Source organism: Myotis davidii, unplaced genomic scaffold, assembly GCF_000327345.1.
Source record: "Myotis davidii unplaced genomic scaffold, ASM32734v1 scaffold929, whole genome shotgun sequence".
Taxonomy (NCBI): domain Eukaryota; kingdom Metazoa; phylum Chordata; class Mammalia; order Chiroptera; family Vespertilionidae; genus Myotis; species Myotis davidii.
Window position 1 is genome coordinate 167,404 of NW_006300205.1, and position 23,789 is coordinate 191,192.

Consider the following 23,789-nt stretch of genomic DNA (forward strand, 5'->3'; position numbering starts at 1 on the left):
GTGCCCACTGGGGTGCCTGGACAGTCTGGGTGAGGGGCTGAGGGCTGTTTTCAGGCTGGGGGTGACTGAAGCTCCCAACTGCTCCTTTTTTTCTTCTGTTTTTTTAAATTCTTGGCCAGCTTTATCTCTGAGGCCTGGCTCCAGCTCTTAGGCCTCAGCTGCTGAAAGCAGGTATCTGGTTTGTTTGGGTTCTATAATCAAAACACTGTTTCATCTCCAGCTTTTAGATCCCGGCTGGCTGAAAGCAGGTTTCTGAGGTTTTGTTTAGCTTCTATATTTGTAACAATGTTTCACACTGCAAGGTCAGCGGCCGGCTGCGGCAGGCGGGAACGTTGGAGTGCTCCGTCACTGAAGCAAGAAATTCTCATGTTCGCTTCAAGCTGCCTGGCTTCCGGCCGCCATCTTGGCTGGCAGTTAATTTGCATATCGTCCTGATTAGCCAATGGGAAGGGTAGCGGATGTACGGCTAATTACCATGTTTCTCTTTTATTAGATGTAGTTTTCAAGATATCTGATATTAGAAAGAGGAGGTACAAGTTGATTTTACTAAGTATATTAATTATTATTTTCATATAAAATTGATCTGAAAATACACTGAATGTGTATAGATTGGAAGAGAATTCTCAGAAGGCACCAGGAGCATATTGCAGAAAGCTATCAAGCAGATTTTCCAAAGGTAGATCTTTCTGATTATGAGACAAAGGTGTGCTATTTCCACAAGTGGATGGTTGATGATTAATTAGTCATATTCTTAGAACAGCTAATTTTCATTAGAAATCAGAATTGGTAGACACTGTTTATATCCAAGGGAGTTTTTAAGTTAATTGAAGACTATAGGCTTAAAAGAAAACAAATCATAGTGCTTCTATTTATTTCAGTGTCTGCAAGACAATTATTGGGCAGGACTATATAACTAATCTTTTTTTTTAAGCATTGTCAAGCATTAGGCAAAGAAAAATATTAATAATAAATCACTCTAAATCCCTCTCCTATAATCCTTCAGCTGTGTTCTCTTTCAGACTTTAAAAAATGACTCTGTATTTATTTAATTACTTAATGGTCAACATAAACTACTCTATTTTGCTTTTTTTTTTGGCTTATCATTATATCATTTTCGTACATTTTAAAAGCATTTTCATTGTTGAACGTATTACATATGTTCCTTATTCACCCCCATTGAACTCTTCTAGCCTGCCCCTGCTCACCACCCTGCCCCAGACCTTCATCAGCCTATTGTCTGTGTCCATGGGCTATACATACAAGTCCTTTGATTGATCTCTTCCCACTCTCCCATCCTCCCTCGCCTTCCCTCTGAGAACATATTAATATAATTTTCCTGATGCAAAACAGTAATAAAATTCAAAGCATAAAGCTCCTCCCCAATGCTAATCATTCCAAATTTCTTTATCTTTTATATACTTTACTTGTTTACCTGCTGCACATTAAATTATATTATTTAGGACAGTGGTTCTCAACCATGGGTCGCGACCCATTTGGCGGTCGAATGACCCTTTCACAGGGGTTGCCTAAGACCATCCTTCATATCAGATATTTACATTACGATCCATAACAGTAGCAACATTACAGTTATGAAGTAGCAACGAAAATAATTTTATGGTTGGGTCACAACATGAGGAACTGTATTTAAAGGGTCAGAAGGTTGAGAACCACTGATTTAGGATAATTTCTTTTCCTCTTTTGTCACCTTTTTCATTTGTATTATTGTCAACAATGAATATTTGTGTCTGTGTAACTGATGACACCCCCCACATACCTAAATATTATTTAATTCCATATTTCATCACAATAAAGACATCATCTGTTGTAGAATATAGCTATATTAATATGAAAAAAAACTCAATCTCTTGACACCATGCCTTCTTAGCACTTAGAATTTAATTTTTATGATTAAGTTCTCTCTTAAACTGACTTCACCTATGACACAAATTTCTTTTATATATCAATTATATTTTCTACACATAAAAAGAAAATATAAACAAAATAGCTATTTCTTAAACTTCTCATCCTTAGTCCAACTTTTTAGAATTTACTCTTCAACCCAGAAAAGGAGGAGTGGGCAAAATCATGGCTCTTGCCTCAAAGGTGGGCTTCTCAGCACTGCATGGGTTAAAAGGTAAATGTTTCTGACAGGAGGATATCCTACTTTATGGTTGAACTGGGGCAAAAAAGTCAGAACAGTTCTTCTAAGTCTTTTGCCATCATCCCTGTGAAAGTGCATTCTGTTTGTTTGCATGTTTGTCCCCCCTAGAATATATTTTTCAAAAAAAAGAAGAAAACTTACTCATCTCTACTTTCCTACAGCCAACTCTAGCATAAGCAATGAAGAATGAAAAGTAGAGGCGATGTTAAACATTTAAAGAAATCATGGTCTTGTTTTTTTTTGTTTGTTTGCTTGTTATTGTTTTTTTAAGATTGTAATCTTTAAAATAATACCTGGAAAGAGAAAGACAGAAGCCTGAGGACCAGGAAGAAAGTCAAGGACCTCCCACTAAAGTGGTTTTAATAGGCAAAGGCTTAGTCACTGGAAGAAGATAAGTCCTAGTTACTAGACAAAGCCAATTTTTTTAACCCTTTTTAATCTCAGTTATCTCATATAGGAATGGAAAAGTTACCTTCCTTGCAGTATTGTTGGGAGCATTGAATGGGATAATATATGTAAGTAGATTATAAACTATTGGTAGCAATTACTTTGTTATAAACTTGTTTAGACAGGAACATTTTTACCCACCGCAGTCCCAGGGCTACTTACATTTCTCAATCTAAGGAAAAGATTAGTGACAGTGTCACCAGCAGGCATGAATATATAGGTAACTATCTACTTAAAGAATTCAAGAAAGAGCAGGGAAGAAAGCCACAGTTGAGATTGCATCCTCTGTTGTATTCTATTAGCTTTTCTGACTCAACTCTGGTCTAGGCTCCTTTCTTCTGATCTCATTTGGTCAGCACTTCAGCTCTGATAACATATCTTGGCTAAGCATATTATTACTTGCTTAAATCTTATCTACAGTCCTGGTCCCAGTTATTTCATTTAATATCCAACAAGGGTCTCATAGATGCCCAATCAAGTTTTTTTTTTTTTCTGTTAACACTAATTTCTGTGTGGAGAATGGCTATAGTGTTTGGACAGGTTCAAGCCTTGGACTAATGAGAGGGCACATGTGCAAGTCCCAGCTTGGAGGGCAGAGCCCTCCCCGCACAATTATAGCCAACTGCTATAGTTGTAAGCTTGAACCTATGGTCCGAACACGTGCCTGAGTAATGTGAGCTTGATAGAGTTCAGGCACATGTAATAGCGTAGGATCTAAACCCAAAAGAATGTTGTAAACATCTTGACCATGCCCTTACTTTGCCTCTTGGAATCTGGCCATAAAATAAAGACACAGCTTATAGTCCATGGTGCTGTCACTAGCTCTCCATCAGAGAGGGCATTGTCCCACCCAGACCCAGCTTTTATTCTCTTGTCTATCTTTTCTTAATCCTTCACCACCCCCACTCAGGCTCACTGAACCTGGCTGAGCTGCAGTGACACATTAGGCGCCCAACATGGGGCTGAGTATGCCATGGCTGTGCCGGCTCACCACACTCTGAAAACCAGTACTTTTGTACTCTCAAATAATTTCCAAGCCCTGTTGCAAAGAGTAATAAAATTCAAAGCATAAAACTCCTCCTATGTACTAATCATTCCAGAATCTTCTATCTTTATTTTTTATTTTATTTTTTAAAATATATTTTGATTTTTACAGAGAGGAAGGGAGAGGGATAGAGAGTTGGAAACATTGATGAGAGAGAAACATCGAACAGCTGCCTCCCGCACACTCCCTACTGGGTATGTGCCCGCAACCAAGGTACATGCCCATGGCTGGAATCGAACCTGGGACCCTTCAGTCTGCAGGTCGACGCTCTATCCACTGAGCCAAGCTGGTTAGGGCCTATCTTTACTTTATTGCCTCCTGGATTCTCTTAACTGTGGCCATTAACCGGTGCACTTGTTTTTATTGGAGATAGCATATAGTCCTCTAAACTACCCTTGGTGACCTCATTAGAGGGATCTACATTAGAGATCAACATGCCACCCCTTAATAAAACCACTACAGCCATATTTCCTCTTGCCTTGGAGTGATCACTAGGTCTTTTGTTGAACATGAGATGAAATAATTTGCTTGAGTTAGAGTACATGGTTGTATGAAAAATTCGTAAAATTATGGATAATGGGACAATACTGTTCATGTCTGAGAGGGAAAAAGAAAATAATTATTAAATAGGGTACAGCATATTCATATGTCCAGATTCTTGTGCATTCTGGGCATGTATTAATAAAATAGTGAGCTGGCATGTTGAATTGCCCATTATTTTTACATGGTTTCCTTTCTCTTTCTCTGTCTTGCTTTCACTCTCTTACTCTTTCTCTAGTCCATACAGTAAATCTGTACCTGAGGTGACTCCACTGAAGTAGGCAAAGAACATGTTTGTCCTGCTGAGTGCCTGGAACATACTGGGGATCAAGAATAGTTTTGGTCCCCACTGCATTCCAGGCAGAATCTAATGAACAAAAGAAACATACAAATAAAATAATAGATCCAGAGGCATGGAAGCATGCAATATACTGAAGGTTCTCAGAGGGAGAGGCGGGGAGGGGCGATATTAACCAAAGAATTTATATGCATATACATATAACCCAAGAACACAGACAATAGTGCAGACAATAGAACACAGACAATAGAAGGCCCTAGGGCAGGGGTGGAGAGGAAGGGTTCAATGGGGACAAAGGGGGCCATCTGTAATACTTTCAACCATAATGATAAAAAAATTTAAAAAAATAATAGTTTTCAAATGTTCTTGAATATTTCTACAAACCTATTAGCACTTTTAAGACAAGAGATCCATTTTAGAACCAATTTTTAGAACTAAAATTTTGCCTGCAATTTCTTTTGGCTGTTTTCTTTTTTTATCTATTTTTTATACTATCACAATTTTCCCAGTTGTAGGGAATTAAAATCTATACTAATAAAAGGGTAATGTGCTAATTAGATCGGGCAACCTTCCAGACGTCCTTCCAGACAAAGCCATGGTGGTGGGGCTGAGGCAGAGTCCAGGAAGGAAAGGCAGTTGGGGGCGAGCAGGCTGGCAGTGGGGGGCAGTTGGGGGTAAGCAGGCCAGTAGAGGGGGCAGTTGGCAGAGGGGGCAGTTGCGGGCGAGAAGGCTGGCAGGAAAAGTAGTTAGGGGTGATCAGGCAGGCAGGCAGGTGAGCGGTTAGGAGCCAGTGGTCCCGGATTGTGAGAGGGATGTCCAACTGCATGGGGCTCCCACACTGTGACAGGACACAGGCCAGGCTGGGGGACCCCCTCCCCCCCCCCAGTGCACAAATTTCATGTACAGGGCCTCTAGTCCTTAATAAGAACTAATCCTAGTTGTAAAAGTCAAGCACCCTAAGAAATTATACATTCCAACATTCTTGTATTTTAGGAATGTGGAAACTGAGCTGCAAATACTTGTCCAAGATTATTGGCGGCAACTTAGAAATACTCAAGGCTCACTGTGGTCTTTTTCTTCTTTGCTTCTAATATCCAAGAGGTATCAGGCCTTTTCACATCCTAAATTATTTGCATATTTCTTTATATTTGGAGGATCATCACAATTTTGTTGTGGGTTTTATTGTGTTATGCCTGAAATGCTTTGACTTTTTTAATTACCAATTTCCCTCTCTCCAGTTTATACCACCTTCAATTAGCCTGAACAAAACCGCTGCATCCTGCTTTCTGTAGGTATGTAGCCACGAGACTAACATGATGAACACGACGTTTTAAGAAGACCAGTCTTGCGGTGCTATTCATGATGGCTCAGAGGACAAATAAATGAGAAAAAGAGATGGTCTAAAAAATTTGTTGAAATAATCCTGATTCTGTAATGGATTCCTTAATTCGGGTCTTGACTGAGGTTGGTTTCACCACTTCCTTTTTCGACCCCTTCATTCTACTTCATGAACTCTGGTAGAATTCCCAATTCAAACTACTATAATATTTTACAAAGTAAATGACCCCGTTTCAGAGAGAGCCTTTGTATTCTACTAAATTACTTTCTCCTTTCCTAGGCATTTGACCTCTTAACACTCCACAACACTCCTGAACACTTTAAGGAGCGTTTTCTTTCAAACACTGGTTCCTTTGAAACCTGGTTTTGGAAATGCTGACTACTTCACTATTCATCTGTACATTATTATTATTTTAAAGCTAATGCTATTTTTTAAGTTCTTAAAGAGATAAAAGAGATGTGACAGATTTATTGTGCTGGTGGTAAGGGGGATTTCAAGTTATATTTCCTGTGATTAAAAATAATTTTCAGTGAGGACTGTGATGTTCCTTTCCTTTGTACTTCCCCAAGCATCTACCACTCTGTGCTGCATTTATCACAAGATCAAATAGTGCTCAAAATTATGGATGCAGAGTTATAACAGCAAAAGAATTTAAGGATTAATAATAATAATAATAATAATAATAATAATAATAATAATAATAATAATAATAATAATAATAATAATTTTCATAGGAAAACAACCAAATGGTCCTAGGTGTTATTATAATGAGTTGCTCCAGTGAAAACCTAAAATGCATCTGTTAAACACTCCCCTGAAGGTTTCCTCAATGTTAGGTTCGAGGGGACAATGTCAGGTGTCAGGGACTGACTTCTCACCACTCAGTTACAGTATGTACCTTCTAGGGTTCATTCCCTTAGTAGATTGTTTATCCAAGTGGCAAAATAGCCTTTTCTAGGACTTGCAATTCCCTATACCAAAAACCTTTCTTATCTCTTCCAGAACATTATCTATACTAAGTTAACCTCAGAAATGATCACATGTGACAGAACAGAAAACAAATTAAAAATGCAGCCTCCAAACTTGCTCATAATTGAGCATTCAATATTGTTTGAAAAAGTGTCTCTTTAATTAAAATTCATGCTACATAGGATCTCAATTTAGAGTGTAGCTTAAAACTCCTAAACCATGCTTCCGTGGCTCAAAGCTGTAGTAAAGATGAAATTGTGCCTATTAATGTTCCTTGGTTTGAAGCGAATTTTCTTAGTAATCCCTCTCTGGAAAATCTCAACATCCATTTATACATAGTTCGTAAAGTACAATTACTTGTAAGTTAATGAAAGACCAGTTTCTTAATATGCTTTACTTAAATGCCATAAACACAACCAAATATTCAATAGCAAAGAAACTACATTTCTCAAAGCTAAACCTCAGGTTCCTTTTAATTATACTGTTTTTTAGATGTATGCTGCATACTTAATCCCCTGAAATATTTTAACAATCCCTCTCCAATCACTAATGAACATTAGTAATAACTGGCGGCAGAGACTAAAGCCATTAGGTCGTCACCAGACTTTCACAGCCCAAGTCCCTCTTATTCTTAGACAATGTTTCTTGAATCCTTTTTATAGTTTGCCTGCTCCATGCTAACAGAAACACAAAACAATATCCAGCATTCAGCTCAGAATAAAGGCACATCTCAGAACACCGGGGGTTTGCGCTTTGATAGACAGTACCAAGGAAGGCCTGTGGTCCTGCTCACCACAAAGGAAAAGGGATGAAGAGCAAACAGAATTCATGCTTATGTGCATCTCAGGAAGCACCTCATTCATGGATAAGGAAACCTAGTCAAGCCCATGGTTGTCTCATTATTTTAAGGCTGTTACAGAATTCTTAGAGTAGAATTAAAATCTAATTTTAGAAAAACAATGAATATTTACCAGGTACTGTTTTAATAAATTGGCTACCAGGGGGTGGATGGTGGAAGGATTCCAACTGAAGCAAACATGCTGGGATAGAGAATAAAAATATTGTATCATCAATTATATTTTTTAAAAAATGTTTTACTAACTACTGATTCCAAGTTTGTTACTTCTCTGCCTTATTAGCTCTGTCTGAGTTCTGAAACCCTGGATATATTATCTCAAGTCTTATGGCTAGCAGACCCCTGGCAAAATCAAACTAAAGAACATCCTACCTCTGAAAGTTTCAAGCATAGCTACCTATCATGCTTGGCAAGTTAAAAAGAGGCTTCTAGCTGAAACTGGTTTGGCTCAGTGGATAGAGCATCGGCCTGCGGACTCAAAGGTCCCAGGTCTGATTCCGGTCAGGGGCATGTACCTGGGTTGCGGGCACTTCCCCAGTGGGGGATGTGCAGGAGGCAGCTGATCGATGTTTCTCTCTCATCGATGTTTCTAACTCTCTATCTCTCTCCCTTCCTCTCTGTAAAAAATCAATAAAATATATTTTTAAAAAAAAAGAGGCTTCTATAACCTATCCAGCTGCTGCAAAATCATTCCTCTGCAACCAATGAATGTATCCAAAGGAGTGATTGCCCAGGGTTGTGCAAGTAATAAAAACTTACTAAATTGTACATTTACACAATGAAATACTACTCAGTATTACCCTTTGCGACATCATGGTTGGACCTGGAGAGTATGCTAAGCGAAATAAGCCAGTCAGAGAAAGACAAATACCGTATGATTTCACTTGTATGTGGAATCTAATGAATACAATGAACTAACAAAAATGTATATGTTAATTTGCCTTAGAAATGAGTGCCTAAAAATAACTAAAAGAAATTCGCTATCTAAGAGTGTTAGAGAATAGACTGACAGCTGTCAGAGGTAGGGGTGTTGCAGGGCTCAGTGAAAAAGGTGAAGGAATTAAGGAAAAAAAACCCTCATAGACCCAGACAACAGTATGGTGATTACTAGAGGGAAAAGAGTGTGTGGGAGGTAGAGGAGGATGTAGGGGAGATAAATGGTGATGAAAGGAGACTTGACATGGGGTAATGAACACAGAATACAATATACAGATGATGTATTATAGAATTGTACAAGTGAAACCTATATAATTTTGTTAACCAATGTCACTGCAATAAATTCAATAAAAGAAAAATATTGAAAAGCTTGTGAAATAAACAAAACTCAACTACATGCTCTTAAATTAATAGCCAAGACCAATTTGACCATTGCACTCAAATTACTCCTTTTATAATGCATTGTGCTACAATTATTTACATAAATCTGACTTTCCCCAGATTTTGTACTCCTTGAAAAGAGAAAACATGTACAATTTGTCTTTTTATTCTTAGTGTTTATTGTAGGATTTTACATGTATTATTACTAGTATGCATATTACTTAGTTAATAACGATTGGAAGAATTCCTTTTATTTATTTTGTAGGCACTCATTTCTATGGCAAATTAACATATACATTTAGAATCTTGAGTAATTAAAAATTTAAAAATTGTCCCAATTTTTGTACCCACCTCAGGATTTAGAACAAAGACTACTGTTCTAACAGGTATGCTTCTCTGAAAATTGAAAAATAAATCGATTAACATTATTAAAATCCAAAATGTTGCTTCTACTGTTCTTAGCATTGAAGCATTTTATCTACTCAATGCAACCAGGGGTTAAATATAGAATTAGTGTTGTCTGTTCTTAATGGCTAAGCCTTGCACTTTTAGGTACAGTTATTGGAACTGAAATGGAGCTTTAGAAACATACATCCTACCAAAAGGCAATTACAGTTATTTAAACAAAGGCAAATTCATCTCTGTTTAGCATAATGTGTAATCAACTATGCTAGCAGACGATCAAACTAGTATTCTAGAAACACTCTTTAATCCCAGTATTCGAAACAGAGAAACCAACAAACATAGATCTAATTAGAATGGAAAGAAGAGGGAGGGACCAAACTGTATAGAAGAAGGGCATTTGGCTGTGCTGACTGAAGAAGCAGAAAGAGGGAGGACCTAGCCTACTCTGCTCAAGCCCCTATGAGGAGCTGCTTATCCTGTGCATAATGTGCAGTCTTCTTTCAAATGTGCACGGATATTGGAGCTGGATTTTTTGTGTGTGTGTGTTTTTTAAAGGACTTATGAGTCTCTGGACTTGGGAAAGAACCATCTGGCTAGAGGTTTTTAAGTAAAGTTACTTGAAAAATGGGCAAGTTTCTGAATATTGTAATTAATGCAAAAATGATACAAACATCTACTTGGCATTTGTCCATCACACGAATCTCTCTTCAGCAGTTGGGCACAATGAGAGCTTATCTACTCATGTTTTTGTGATTATTTTTTCACCATGGGAGATGAGGTAAAGAGAATATGTGTCACATTTGTTTATAAATTCCATGCAATATGATAATGGGACAAAAGTGGCAAGTGCTGTTTTCTGTTTTCAGTGTCAGAGAACATATTAGCTCCTGGAATCATAACATATTCATTGGCCTCCCTGTGCAAGCTAACACATCGGAGCCAATGACAATTAGGACCCCCTTATAAAATAAGTAAGTCCTAAGAGTGAATAAGCCATTGAGAAGTAATCTACTGGCTCTATCTTATAACCCTGGGGCAATATATCAGGGAAGGGCAGACATTCGCCACTGATCAGAACAGTGTTGTGGGGTAGCTAAGTTTGCCTCTGACCTGAGTTCTACTCATAGGCAAGGGAGATGTCATGGAAGCACATTCTCTTTGATTTTTCTCAAAAACAACTAAGACTAGATCTGTCAAATATAGTAAATCCCCCCAATCCTACTGCCACTGCACTCGTTACCCTCATAACATTGAGGGAGAATATTTGGATAAAGACTGAGAGTCGGGAAATGAGTATTTGGTACTATTACTTCCATTTTGTCCAGTGCAGCTAGTGGTGCACTGAATCTGAACTCATACCTCTGGAGAGCAAATTGTGAACATCATTCCCCAACGCCACATTCAGAAACATCACACTGATAGCTTAAAATTGTCCATAATGGAGTAACTTAGACCAGGAAAATAGGCAAACACTAAAAATTAGGGTCTTTTTAACTGCAGGGCCAGCATACACTAATCACAAATCTTGCTAATATTCCCAATAAGGAATTCCTATAATTTGTCATTTCTCTAACTGAATTCACTTTGTTGTTCCTATTCATCTCTATCTTTGATTGATGTCAGCATTCAGTGTCTTCCTTCATCATCTTTTGTACAAATATTTGAATTCTTAATCAGTATCTTCCTCAGCCACTCAATTCATAAATAGTCATGTAATTTATAGCAATGATTTTATGATTTTTTGGTCAAATTAATTCACTTCAACATCAACTGAGTTCCTGCTATGTGCTCTAGAGAAGCGGTTCTCAACCTGTGGGTCGCGACCCCTTTGGTGGTCGAACGACTCTTTCACAGGGGTCGCCTAAGACCATCCTGCATATCAGATATTTACATTACGATTAATAACAGTAGCAACATTACAGTTTTGAAGTAGCAACGAAAATAATTTTATGGTTGGGTCACAACATGAGGAACTGTATTTAAAGGGCCAGAAGGTTGAGACCACTGCTCTAGAGTGTTGGGAGACAATTCTTCCCGCGTCTTTTAATTTTTTTGTACATGTTATGAATGGCACTGACTTTTGTTCTAGACGAACTCTTCACAGATGGTCGTACCATATACATAGATATAGTGTCCTCCTCTGGAGTAGAGGACAAATTTGTGTGCTGACAAGGGTAGTAAAATTTGGTTTGACGTGCTTTTAAAAGATTATGGTTTCCTAAGCTTGAAAACTGACACAAATGCACTATGTACCTTGCATCCTCCTAGGTCTACTTCCATGTTGCCCAGTGGGGCTTAGCAGAGCAGAGAAGCTGATGCAAACACCAAACTCATGCTGGCCTCCTGTTGTACCCTGAGAAAGAAAGGCCTTTGTCTCTGACCCAGAAGTCTCGTGTCTTCTGCTAGCATCTATGGAACTGTGGTAGGCTGGGTACTATCAGACCCTTCCCAGTTCCTGACAGGGAGGACATAAAATAGCTTATTCTTGACCTTACAGAAACATATAAAATTGTTGAGAAGATATGTGATGATGTATGAATGTATATAATTACAAATCATAGAATTGCATGTAACCAAAATATATAAAGCTATATCACATACTTCAAAAGGGGAAGATTTGTATCATAAATGATGGGAACTCTCATCATGAAGAAATTTATGGTACTGAATTGCACTTCATTACAAAAATAAATGTTTTATGTCGCACAACCTTCTTCATGATAATGTTTGTAAGATAGGAGCATTGATTATCTAATTAGTGACATAGAACTAATTTAAAGAACCAAGATAGAAATGACTTTCAAAAAAATGACTGACTAGGAAAGTTAACACTTGTTTTGCCAGACCAAAAAAAAAAATGTGTTTAGTAAGGTTTTCTTGCTTAATAAGCGATATTAAACATTTCTTCAATTTTTTGAATTTCATTATATGCCTGGTAGTGCATGTGGCTTTTTAAAAGTAAATCAAGAGTAGGCCTTTCTTCCCTTGGCTGCCGGCACCAGCTTCCCTCTGGCACCCGGGACCTGGGCTTCCCTCCTCCAGCAGGCTGCAGGCACCTGGGACCCCTGGCCACTTCACCCAGGCTTGACCCTGGCTTTGTCAAGAAGGACGTCTGGAATGATGTCTGGTCTATTCAGTCTAATTAGCATATTACCCTTTTATTAGTATAGATTTTATAGAAGAGGAAACTGTGGTTTAGAGAACCTAAAGATTTTGTTCAAAATTAGTACAGCTACTAAATTGCAGAAAATTGATTCAAGTAATATTATACAAGTAATTATAAAACAGTATCTTATATATACTTTTTTAAAAATATATTTTTATTGATTTCAGAGAGGAACGGAGAAGGAAAGAGCAATATAAACATCACTGATGAGAGAGAATCATTGATTAGCTGCCTCCTGCACACCTCCTACTAGGGATCGAACCCAGGCATGTGCCCTGACCAGGAATCAAACCCGTGACCTCCTAGTTCATAGGTCCATACTCAACCACTGAACCATGCTGACTGGGCTTATATATATTTTTAATAAAATAAGCATATATTGATTAACATGTGCCACTCTATCTCTGGACTATTTAGGATAGTTTATAATTGGAACATAAAATTGGGGCTCCAGGTTGCCCATAATCTCCACTCAGATATCAAATAAAGTTAAAAGGAACTTCATATGGGAGTGCTAGCATGACCTTTGTCCCTTCTTGAGGTTTCTAGGATATTTCCCCAACTATGTTTCTTCTTCTTCCCTGAAACTCTTCTTCCTCAGGCACTTAAATCTCCATACAGCTAAACATTCAGAGTGCAGTGAGACAGAGGCAAAGAGGGGTGAGAACAAGGGTTGAATACTGGCGAGCAATATCTCACTGACACTTGCTTTCAGTACAGGAGCCTGAGCCATGAGGAGGGCAAGGACAAGGTGCTCAAGGTTCAGGGACTTGCCTTGTTAATGGTCTTGGCAGCTCTACTCACACAGAGTAATAGCCATTGTTCCATTTTGGTTTGACTATGTAGATAAATGCTGACAAGCACGAATACAGGATGCCCCCCCCCCAAAAAAAAAATGTATACACACAGCCGAGATCTCAATTTTGAAAATGAAATGTATTTTAATAATGGTGCCTTTATAATTATTCAAAGTGTGTGTATACAATTTTTGGGGACACCCTATATATTGGGACCAAAATAATATAGAAGTATAACCCAAAAGCAATTTTACTTTTTTCCTTACAAAGCAAACACAAGCACTCAAAAATACTATAGCTTAGGGCTATTTATAATACATGGTATATATAGTGTAAATCTCAACTTTTCAGTAAACTTACTGAACCTTGACACTTTAATATTGCAACCTACGGACTGCCCCTTCTACCCCTCCACAATTCATTCCCACCTCCCCACTCCCAATTCCTTTATTCTGCTTTACTTTTTAAAAATTTCCACAGCTGTTTTGACCCTCTTACACATTACACAATTTACTTGTTTGTTTGTTTGTTTATTTTTTGAGGGTATGTTTTCACTGACTTCAGAGAGAGGAAGGGAAGGGAGAGAGAGATAGAAACATCAACGTTATAGGAAAGAATCATCGATGGCTGCCTCCTGCACACCCCCCTACTGAGGATGGAGCCTGTAATCTAGGCATGTGTCCTGACTGGGAATAGAACTGTGACTTCCTGGTTCATAGATTGATGCTCAACCACTGAGCCACATGGGTGGGGCTACTTGTTCATTTTCTGTCTGTGAACCCTACTAAAATTCAAGTTTAACACTTGTTTCCAAGTGCCTTGAATAATGCCTGGCACATAGTTGCTCAGTAAACATTATGGGAATTAATGAGTCAGTAAACAACGTTTATTGGTCAAGAATAATAATTATTTATTAGATCTTACTGTGTGCCAGATACTCTCTTAGCTGCTTTATAAGCACATTAATTAATTTAATCAATATAATAAATCTGTGAGATGAAACTACTGTTATCCTCATTTTATAGGTTAGCATACTGAAGTGCAGAGATGTTAAGTATCTTACTCCAAAATTACACAACTAGCAAGTACAGAGCTGAGTTTTAAACCCAGGTAGTACATATGGCTGATTCCGTACTTATTCTTCTAACTACTACATCAGGGATTTATCACAATGGTGACCTGAGCCATTTTAAGAAAAGACAAATATAATGTTCTGAATATTTTAAGAAGTCAGAGATGTATGTTTTACTTTTAGAAAGATAATCAAATTTATTCTAATAAAATATTAATTGTTTAGGTATCTTTAATAGGTGCTTTAGTTACCTGGATACTTAACTTATACAGATTATCCCATGTTCTCAAATACTTGGTTAACTGTAAAATTATAGTAGGCATATTTCTGTTTCTATAATTTCTTCTCCTTCTTTACCTCTTCTAATCATTTTTCTTTATTGCTTCACACCTATCCTTTCTCTTCTTTAATTCTTTTAAAAAATATTTATTGTTAAGAGTTGAGAGTATTACAGATATCACTCTTTCTTTCCCCCCCATTTCTCCCCTCCACTGGTTCCCATCCCACCCCAGATCTTCACCACCCTATTGTCTGTGTCCATAGGTAATGCAAACACACATATAAGATTTTCTTATTATTTCTTCCTGTCCTTGTCTCCCCCCTGCCAAGTTCCCTCTGAGATTCATCACTCTGTCCCATATTTCCATGCCTCTAATTCTATTTTATTCATCAGTTTATTTTATTCATTAGATTTTTTGTTCATTTATTTTGATTTTTGGATTCAATTGTTGATATGTATTTAATGCCATTTTCTTGTCGGTATTTTGATCTTTTTTCTTCTTTTTCTTTCTCTTCTTGAAGAATACCCTTCAGTATTTCATGTAATACTGGTTTGGTGGTGAAGAACTTCTTTACCTTTTTCTTGTCTGTGAAGCTCTGTATCTGAACTTCAATTCTAAATGATAGCTTTGCTGGGTAGATCTTGGTTGTAGATCCTTGCTATTCATCACTGAGTATTTCTTATCACTCCATTCTGGCCTGCAAAGTTTCTGTTGATAAATCAGCTGACAGTCATATGGGCACTCTCTTGTAGGCAACTAACTGCTTTTCTCTTGCTGCTTTTAAGATTCTCTCTTTATTTTTAACCCTTGGCATTTTAATTATGATGTATCTTGGTGTGGACCTCTTTGGGTTCCTCTGGTTTGGGACTCTCTGTACTTAATGAACTTGTAAGTCTATTTCTTTCACCAGGTAGGGGAAGTTTTCTGTTATTATTTCTTCAAATAGGTTTTCAATATCTTGCTCTCTCTCATCTTCTTGCACCCCTATAATTCCCCTTTTGGTACCCCCATAATGCAAATGTTGGTTCTCTGAAAGTTGTACTAGAGGATCCTTATTCTTTCTTCATATTTTTTGGATTATTTTATCTTTTTGCTCTTCTGATTGGGTGTTTTTTGCTTCCTCATATTCTAAATCATTGATTTGATTCTCAGAATCATCTACTCTACTGTTGAATTCCTGTGAATTATTCTTTATATCAGTTAGTTTATGCTCAATTTCTGACTGGTCTTTTTTCATATCTTTGAAATTTTTACTAACATCCTTGAAAGTCTCACTAAGTCCCTTGAAGCTCTTATTAAGAAGCTTTATCAACCTTATAACCATTGTTTTGAACTCTATATCCAGTAGTTTTCTTGCTTCCATTTAATTTACTTATTTTTCTTGAGATTTTTTCCTGTTCACTCATTTGTGACATGTTTCTTTGTCTCCGCATTTTATCTGCTTTCCTGTATTTGTTTCTATGGATGGTAGAGATTCTATGTTTCCTATAATTGGTAGAGTGGCCTTGTGTAGTAGGTATCCTAGAAGGCCCAGTGGATCAACCTCCCCAGTCACCTGAGCTGAGCACTCTAGGCGTGCTGCTACATGGGCTGTGTGCACAGTCTTTTTGTAGTTGAGCTTTGATTGCTGTTGGTATTACTGAGAGGAATTGACCTCCAGGTCAACTGGCTGTGAGGACCAGCTATGTCTATAATGGAAGAGCTGCTGTGCAGGAGACACCGTATGGAGCAGGACTTACTTCAGTGGGTCTTTGGTGCTCACTGAGTCTAATCCCTAAGTGTGTTGCTTGTGGGTGTGTAGAGTTGTAATCTGGCATAGTCTGAAGCTGTCCACCAGGTGCACTAGCTCTAGGGACTCCTTGGAGGTGAAAAGTCAGCCACTGCTTGGGGCCACCCAGCAGGAACTAAAAAGAGATCTGCAGATGGCTGCTACTTATATTGGGCTTGGACGTGCCCAGGTGAGGTTAAGTTGTAAAGAAATGCAGGCTGGTGCTAGTGCTTGGTCTTGGAACTCTTATTGATAGGTATGGGGCACACTGATACCAGGAGCTGCTTGTTTGAGAGATTTAGGAAAGTCTGAAGGCTAAGCCAGGATATATCGAACATTATATGGAAAAGCCACTGTAAACAGCTTAAGTGAGGCTGTAAATTGGATGGGGAAGGGTCTCAGGGAAACACCAGAGTAGATCAAACAGTATGCGCCATGCTGATGGAAATTCAGATATGGCTGCGAGCTCTGTGACAGGGAAAGTCCCAGCACAGGAACAATGACCCCTGCAAGCACCCCTGTCTGAGAGAAAGCCACCCTGGAGTTCCTGCCCTGATGCCAGACAATCCAGTTTCTCCCTGTATGTCCCTGGATCCCTCAATGTTGTCGCCCAGCACTAGAGCTCAGAGGGAATGGGACATGTAAGTTTGTGTGCCGGCCTTTTAAAAGGAACTCTTTGGGTCTCTAGTAGCCTCCACATCACTCTGCCACAACCTATTCCCAGCTCTGGAACCCTGGGCTGGGACCCCTTGCTTCTGATGGGAGACATCTTCAGCAGAGATATTCCTCCCAATTAAAAAAAATGCCACATGTGTGTGTTGGATCATCCTCCACCCCTCCTAACAGTCTCAATGTACTTTTTTACTTCTCTAGTCAGCCAGATTTCAGGCAATTCTGAATGATGGTTGTTCTGTATGGTAGTTGTAATTTTATGTGGTTGTGGGTGGCAGTGAGTACCAGTGTTTACTTATGCCACCATCTTGGTTCCTCTCACTTTCTCTAATTCTAAATGGTCACCATCATCACTATAACTACCATCGATATTAATAATGTGCCACTGCTACTTTAAGTTGGCTCATTGCATTGGATGTGAATGTTCCCTCTCTGATATTGTGAGATTAAAAATTTTAGTTATAACTTTTATTTAGGGCCCAAATTATTCTTGCTACTTCAGATACCTCAGCTTTTATTAGAAGTAGGCTATATTTTAACAAACCCAGTACAAATAAACATAACCTAGGTCACCACATTATAGACTTCTGACATTCATGAACTGTATTCTTGCCAGAGCAATTTTATAAGCCAAGAGCCTTTTCCTTGTAGTTTCATTTTGTTGTAATTTTCCAGATCTTATTGTTTGACCATAGTAAGATTTGAGTCCTTATAATCACTCTATTAGAAAGAAACACCATAAAACTCCCATTTTTACCTTGCAGTTGTTGACAAGTGCTGCAAATACCTTTTTAACACAATTTACTGTCTGGTCTAAACAGAATCATATCTGACAGGCATTTCCTTTACCTATTACCTAATCCTGCTTTATTGCTGAACTGTGAGAATGATCTGCTTTTCTTTAGGAAGTAAAAACAAGGTGATAGAGCCCTTAAATACCATGAACACTGATTTATGGACCGTGCTTTCATAACTATCAATCACTTGAATGTCTGAAGAGACAATATAAAATTTCAATCACTATTTTCTTTTAGGGATGTTATGCTACATAAAACTGCCTTAAGAAGGTAAAACTGAGTTCAGAATAAGTCCAATGAAAAAATAAATAACCAAGCCCTTGCTATTATAGGCAATAACTTCTATTCCTGTAAATGGACACTTAATTTGATTGGAGAATGAGGGATAGGAGTCTTAGGGGATCAATTTAGGCAGAACAAGTAAATGAGTAGCACAAGGAGAAGAAAAAATACTATTAGAGGACTCCCAAAAAAACACAGAAATATATAGATATTTTTAGGATGGTAATTTTTTAGTTTTTGAAAAGAGCATAACAACATCATGATTATTGGTACCTTTAAGTTTTGACTTTACTACAAAACCAATCTGTTATGCATTAATACTGCATCATTGATATTATTATATTCTGTTATCTCAGATGATAGTAAATGCAGTATACTGTAGTATAGGGAATCCTATATAATAAAAGGCGAATATGCAAATAGACCAAAAGGAGGAACAACTTGAACAACCGATCGCTATGACATGCGCTGACCACCATGGTGCGTGTGTGGAATATGGTGGGCGTTGGCAGCGGCAGGATGGTGGATCAGGTGAGCAGGGGCACCAGAACAAGGCGGGGCGCCAGTCACTGTCATTGGGGTGAGCCTCTGGTGGTTACTGAAAATTCTTTGCTTCCACACACAGCAGTCCCGCCCAGCACTCACACCTGCTGCCACACCATCCCCGCTCACACCCGCAGCTGTGCCAGAGCTACCGCACACATCTGCTGCCAGTGCCTGGCACTGGTCCCGATCACTTGGCGCCATCAGTGGGTGCGAGTGACAGCTGCCAGCTACAATTGCCCCTGAGGGCTTTCCACCTCCCTCTGCTCCTGAGGGGTGATTGGGGCAGCAGCCACTGCTCAAACTCGCTGATGGCGCTGACCCCACTCGAACCTGCTGCTGGCACTGGCCCTAATTGCTCCAAGCCATCAGTTGGTGTGAGCAGGGTTGGCGCCATCAGTGCGTGGGAGTGGCAGTGGCAGGAATGGGGCTGCCAGCAGACAGGGGTCCAGGGCTGTAGAAGGAGGGGCCAGGCGGGACATGAAGGATGGGTCAAGACCCACCCCCTGTGCCTACTGTAGCATCGCAGCCCACAGTTCCTTTCAAGGTGCACGAATTTGTGTACTGGGCCCCTAGCATAGTCAACTATATTGTAAAAACTGTGTATGGTGCAACCAGGAGGTTTTTTGAAATATTGAAGGGGGCCATTTTGTAAAGTATTATGATTATTTATCTACTATGCTGTACACCTGAAACTAATACAAAATAATACTGAATCTCAATTGTAATTGAAAAATAAAATTTTAAAAAGAATAATTAAATTATGCCCTGATCCCTCAAAGTAAGAACTTAATAGTTCAGCTGGAGAAACTTGTCTTTAGATATGCCTAGCTTAATCCTATGCCAGTCATAAATTCTCAGAGGCACAGCTGTAATTTCAGCTGATTTAATGATTGCATTGTCACCTCACTGGTGCCCTGATTTTGGAATGTTAACTACAATACACTCCCTTCCTGTGCTGTTGTGCCCTACAATACAGACTGTTCAGAAAGTCGAGGGGCATGCATGCCAAATCATACTCTACATGGTTGTAAGTGAGGAGTCTGGCTCCTGGTTAAAAACCTATGAATGCTTTTCAGACCTGACCACAAGAAATTCTGAAGGCTTTACATGGCGGTTCTCATGGGAGAAAGCTGCCCTCCCTGCATCAGACTTGCTGCATAGCCACTGCATTGTAGTCTCTGGAGAGAATGCATTCAAGAACTCAGATCCCTGGTGCGATGTGCTCTTTCACATATTCACATTCCCAGCCCTGGTGCCTCATTCCTAGGTTTCTTTATCTGAGGTGCCTTCAGGGTCTCAGGGAGGAGCAGAAGACCTTGAAGATACTTCGCCCCACTCTGACTCAGTACTTTTCCATTCCTGAACCTTCCCTCTTGCCTCTTCTCCCCACACACACCCCTCAGGGTCAGTGCTCCTGAGGCCCTTTGGTCTGGACTCCCTCAACTGTGAGGATGCCATGTTTGCATCAAAACAAAGGGAGTTAGCATTTCCTCTGGTTTTAGACTCTTGCTTATACCATCACAGTAAGGGATGAAAGTCTTAACTCCTTCATTTTTGGCTTGTTTCTTTAATCAGCTATTCTTTTATTTCTTTTTTAGGACACACTGAATCAGATGGATTTAATTGACATTTATAGAACATTTCACCCCAACGTGGCAGAATGTACAGTCTTCTCAAATGCACATGGATCATTCACAAAGATTGAACACATATCAGGGCACAAAACGAGTCTCTAAAAGTTCAAGAGATTGAAGTCATATCAAGCATGTTCTCAGATCACAGTGGAGTGAAATTAGAAATCAACTACAGTAAAAACACCGAAAAACATTCAAACACATGGAGGCTAAATAGCATGTTATTAAACAATGAATGGGTTACAAGAAAGATCAAGAAAGACATAAAAAACTTGCTGGAAACAAATGAAAATTATCAGACAACAACTCAAAATCACTGGGACACAGCAAAATCAATCCTAAGAGAGAGCATCGTGAACACTTGCTGAGGAAGACATATGTTAAGAATTTATAGTCAACAAAAAAGTCTAGTTTAGCAGAGGTAATCAGGAGAGTGAGAATATTGACTTGGGAGAACAAATATTTTTAAAGCAGAGTTTTAGTTAAGAAACACATGATAAATTATTGCTTTAGTAACTGGAGACACATAGATCAGTTCAAAGTTTTTAAATAATGCTTCTTCAGGATCACCTGCAATAATAAAAAGGAAGACTTTGCTAACAAGTCACTGAGATCCTGTTTCTGAGTTCAATTATGCACCTCCTCATCATCTCTTTTACTTACTGTATAATTGTTTAGAATGTAATTTCTTTTATAAACATCAACACTAAAAAAGGAAGTGTGGATTATTACCCCAGTATTAAATTTAATATGTCTACTGAATAAAAGTATGTAAAAATACTAAGTTTTACCATCATACAGAAAAAGAAGTTTTCTTTTTGAAAAACACGTTTCCCAGGGCTCCCTTCATGTCTCTGTTCCTCAGACTGTAGATGAAGGGATTCAGCATGGGTGTCACCATAGTGTAAATCATAGCTATGACCATCTCCTTCAAAGTAGAATTATCAGTTGATGGGCATAAATACAGGCCAATAACTGTACCATAGAACAGTGATACCACAGCCAGGTTGGAGCCACAAGTGGAGAAGGCTTTGTAAATACATCTAGCAGAAGGGACCTTGAGGATGGACAACCCAATTCGTGCATAGGACAGGATGATAAGTAGGAACGGGATAACAAGAATGAGCCCCTCCATGATAAATATCACCAACTCATTGACTTGAGTGTCAGAGCAGAACAGCTTCAGCAGAGCAGACATGTCACAGAAAAAGTGAGGGATTACATTGCCAGCACAAAAACACAACCTGGCCATGAGCAGAGTGTGTAACAGGGCGTCCAAAGTGGGCAGCACCCAGGACAGCGCCACCAGGGCGAGACAGAGCTTGGGGCTCATGATGGCGGTGTAGTGCAGGGGGAAGCAGATGGCCACATAGCGGTCATAGGCTATGGTCACAAGGAGGAAGCTCTCCAGGTCTCCAAAAAGCATGAAGAAGAACATCTGGGTCAGGCAGCCTGTGTAGGAGATGGATGGGACTTGGCTCTGCATGTTCTGCAGCAACTTGGGCATTGTGACAGGGGAGAAGCAGAGGTCAGAGAAGGACAAGCTACTGAGAAACAAATACAGGGGCATGTGGAGCTGAGAGTCCAGGCGAATCAGGAAAATGATGAGGAGGTTCCCCAGGACGGTGGTAACATACATGACCAGGAACAGGGCAAAGAATAGGTTTTTCTGCTCTGACTCCATGGGCAGGCCCTGGAGGAGGAACTCTGTGATGGCAGTTTGATTCCTTCCTGTCATATCTGTCTCCAGTATCTGCTGTACTTCGGGTTGAATTTTCACTTAGGTTTCTCTTCATTTCCGTCAATATCCAAGTTTATACCTTTGTCTTTAGCACATGAAGTTATTGTACTAAACCCGCAGGTTTCGCCACCTCGGTCAGTGGCCACCTCAGGCCTAATCAGCTATTCTTAATGCTTGGCAGTTGAGCTTCTCTCTTTCCCCCAGCTCAGCTGAGATCCAGACAGTAAGATCTACTAATATTTTGCAACAAATAGAGGAAATTCAGAGATGACATAAGACTCTTTAAGTGTTTAAAGAAAAGTCCCATAGCAGAGAAAAGGGAACTGTCCTCTGTTGCTCCAAAAAGTAGAACTAGGACCAATTGGGAAATAACAGGGAATTATAAATTGAATCATCACCAATAACTATAATTATAATAAACACAGAAATAGTAACATTTCTAGTCTTTACCGCATGCCAGGCATGAGGCACAATGCTAAGAGCTATACAAAAAGTACCTCCCATTTTTTCTCATTGCTAACACTTTTGAAAAATATAAACATAATGTTAGTAGAATTGCTTAATGAGCTTCTTACCAATGGAAATATACAAGTTGAGACAGATTGACTGCTTATTATGATAGTACAGAAAAAAAGTCTTATATTGCAGGAGAGGAAGAATTAGAAAACTGACTGATCATCAGAATCAGAGATCATCAGATTTCAGAGAGAGAGGAAGGCAGAGGGAACCACCAGGGGGCAGCTCCTGCATTGAGCGTAACACTCAACAGATTAGCTGACTCCTACATGCCCCTACTTGGGATCTATCCAGCAACCCAACCCAGAATCAAACAGGCGACCTTTTGGCACACAGGATAAGGCTCAACCAACTGAGCCACACCAGCCAGGGCTGCATGTTTGTTTTTTAAAACAGAGTACTACACTATCAATCATCACTCTTTTTACCCCATAATCCCCTGACCTAAGACCTGGTTTAGCAGAATGCTGATTAAAAAGATCTCAAGAGAGCCATGCCATCTATACTTTTAAAAACCCCTTTGGTACTTTGGTTATGAATCATGATTAGGAAAAATTACCTCTAATATCTCTCCTAATTCTGAGATTCAAGGTTTCTGAGAGCCAATATTAAAGTAGTTATTAAAAGAATAAAGCATAATTTAATATGAATATTATTTAACATGAAATTTAAGCAGTTTTATTATTAAATAATTCATATGTTACAATGTAGGTAACATCATATCTAATAAAATAGTAATATGCAAATTAACCATCACTCTGACACAAAGATGGCGGCGCCCATAGCCACGAAATGGTGGTGCCCATTCCTCTCAGCCCTGCTGGAGTCCTCCAGTCCCAGGGGGTGGCTGCTGAGAGAAGGGCCTGCTTGCCATCACCACGGTGACCTGGGAGCAGCCAAGCGGGCCCCCCAGACAGCATAGAACCACAGGGAGCAGGCCTAAGCCATCAGTAGGACATCCCCGGAGGGCTCCCGAATTTCGTGCATCGGGCCTCTAGTATTTAACATAAGTAAAAATAAACACTCTTGTATTTACTATTCAGTTCAAATATTATTTCCCTATTGACTGTCCTCCATCTCATTCCTCTCCCACTTCTGCAAAAGTTATTATCATCCTATATTTTATAACTACTTTGACAT

General features: G+C 39.1%; 2 protein-coding genes across 2 annotated transcripts in view; both read right to left on the minus strand.

The window, feature by feature from the left end:
* The window catches only part of LOC102767933 (protein unc-13 homolog C-like), a 175,548-nt gene that overhangs the window by 84,640 nt on the left and 67,119 nt on the right, over positions 1-23,789 (minus strand). The gene's annotated exons all lie outside the window — the stretch shown is intronic.
* Positions 21,186-22,130, minus strand: LOC107185104 (olfactory receptor 1E1-like). Its single transcript, XM_015572390.1, has one exon. It carries the CDS (start codon positions 22,128-22,130, stop codon positions 21,186-21,188), a length of 945 nt encoding a protein of 314 aa, XP_015427876.1.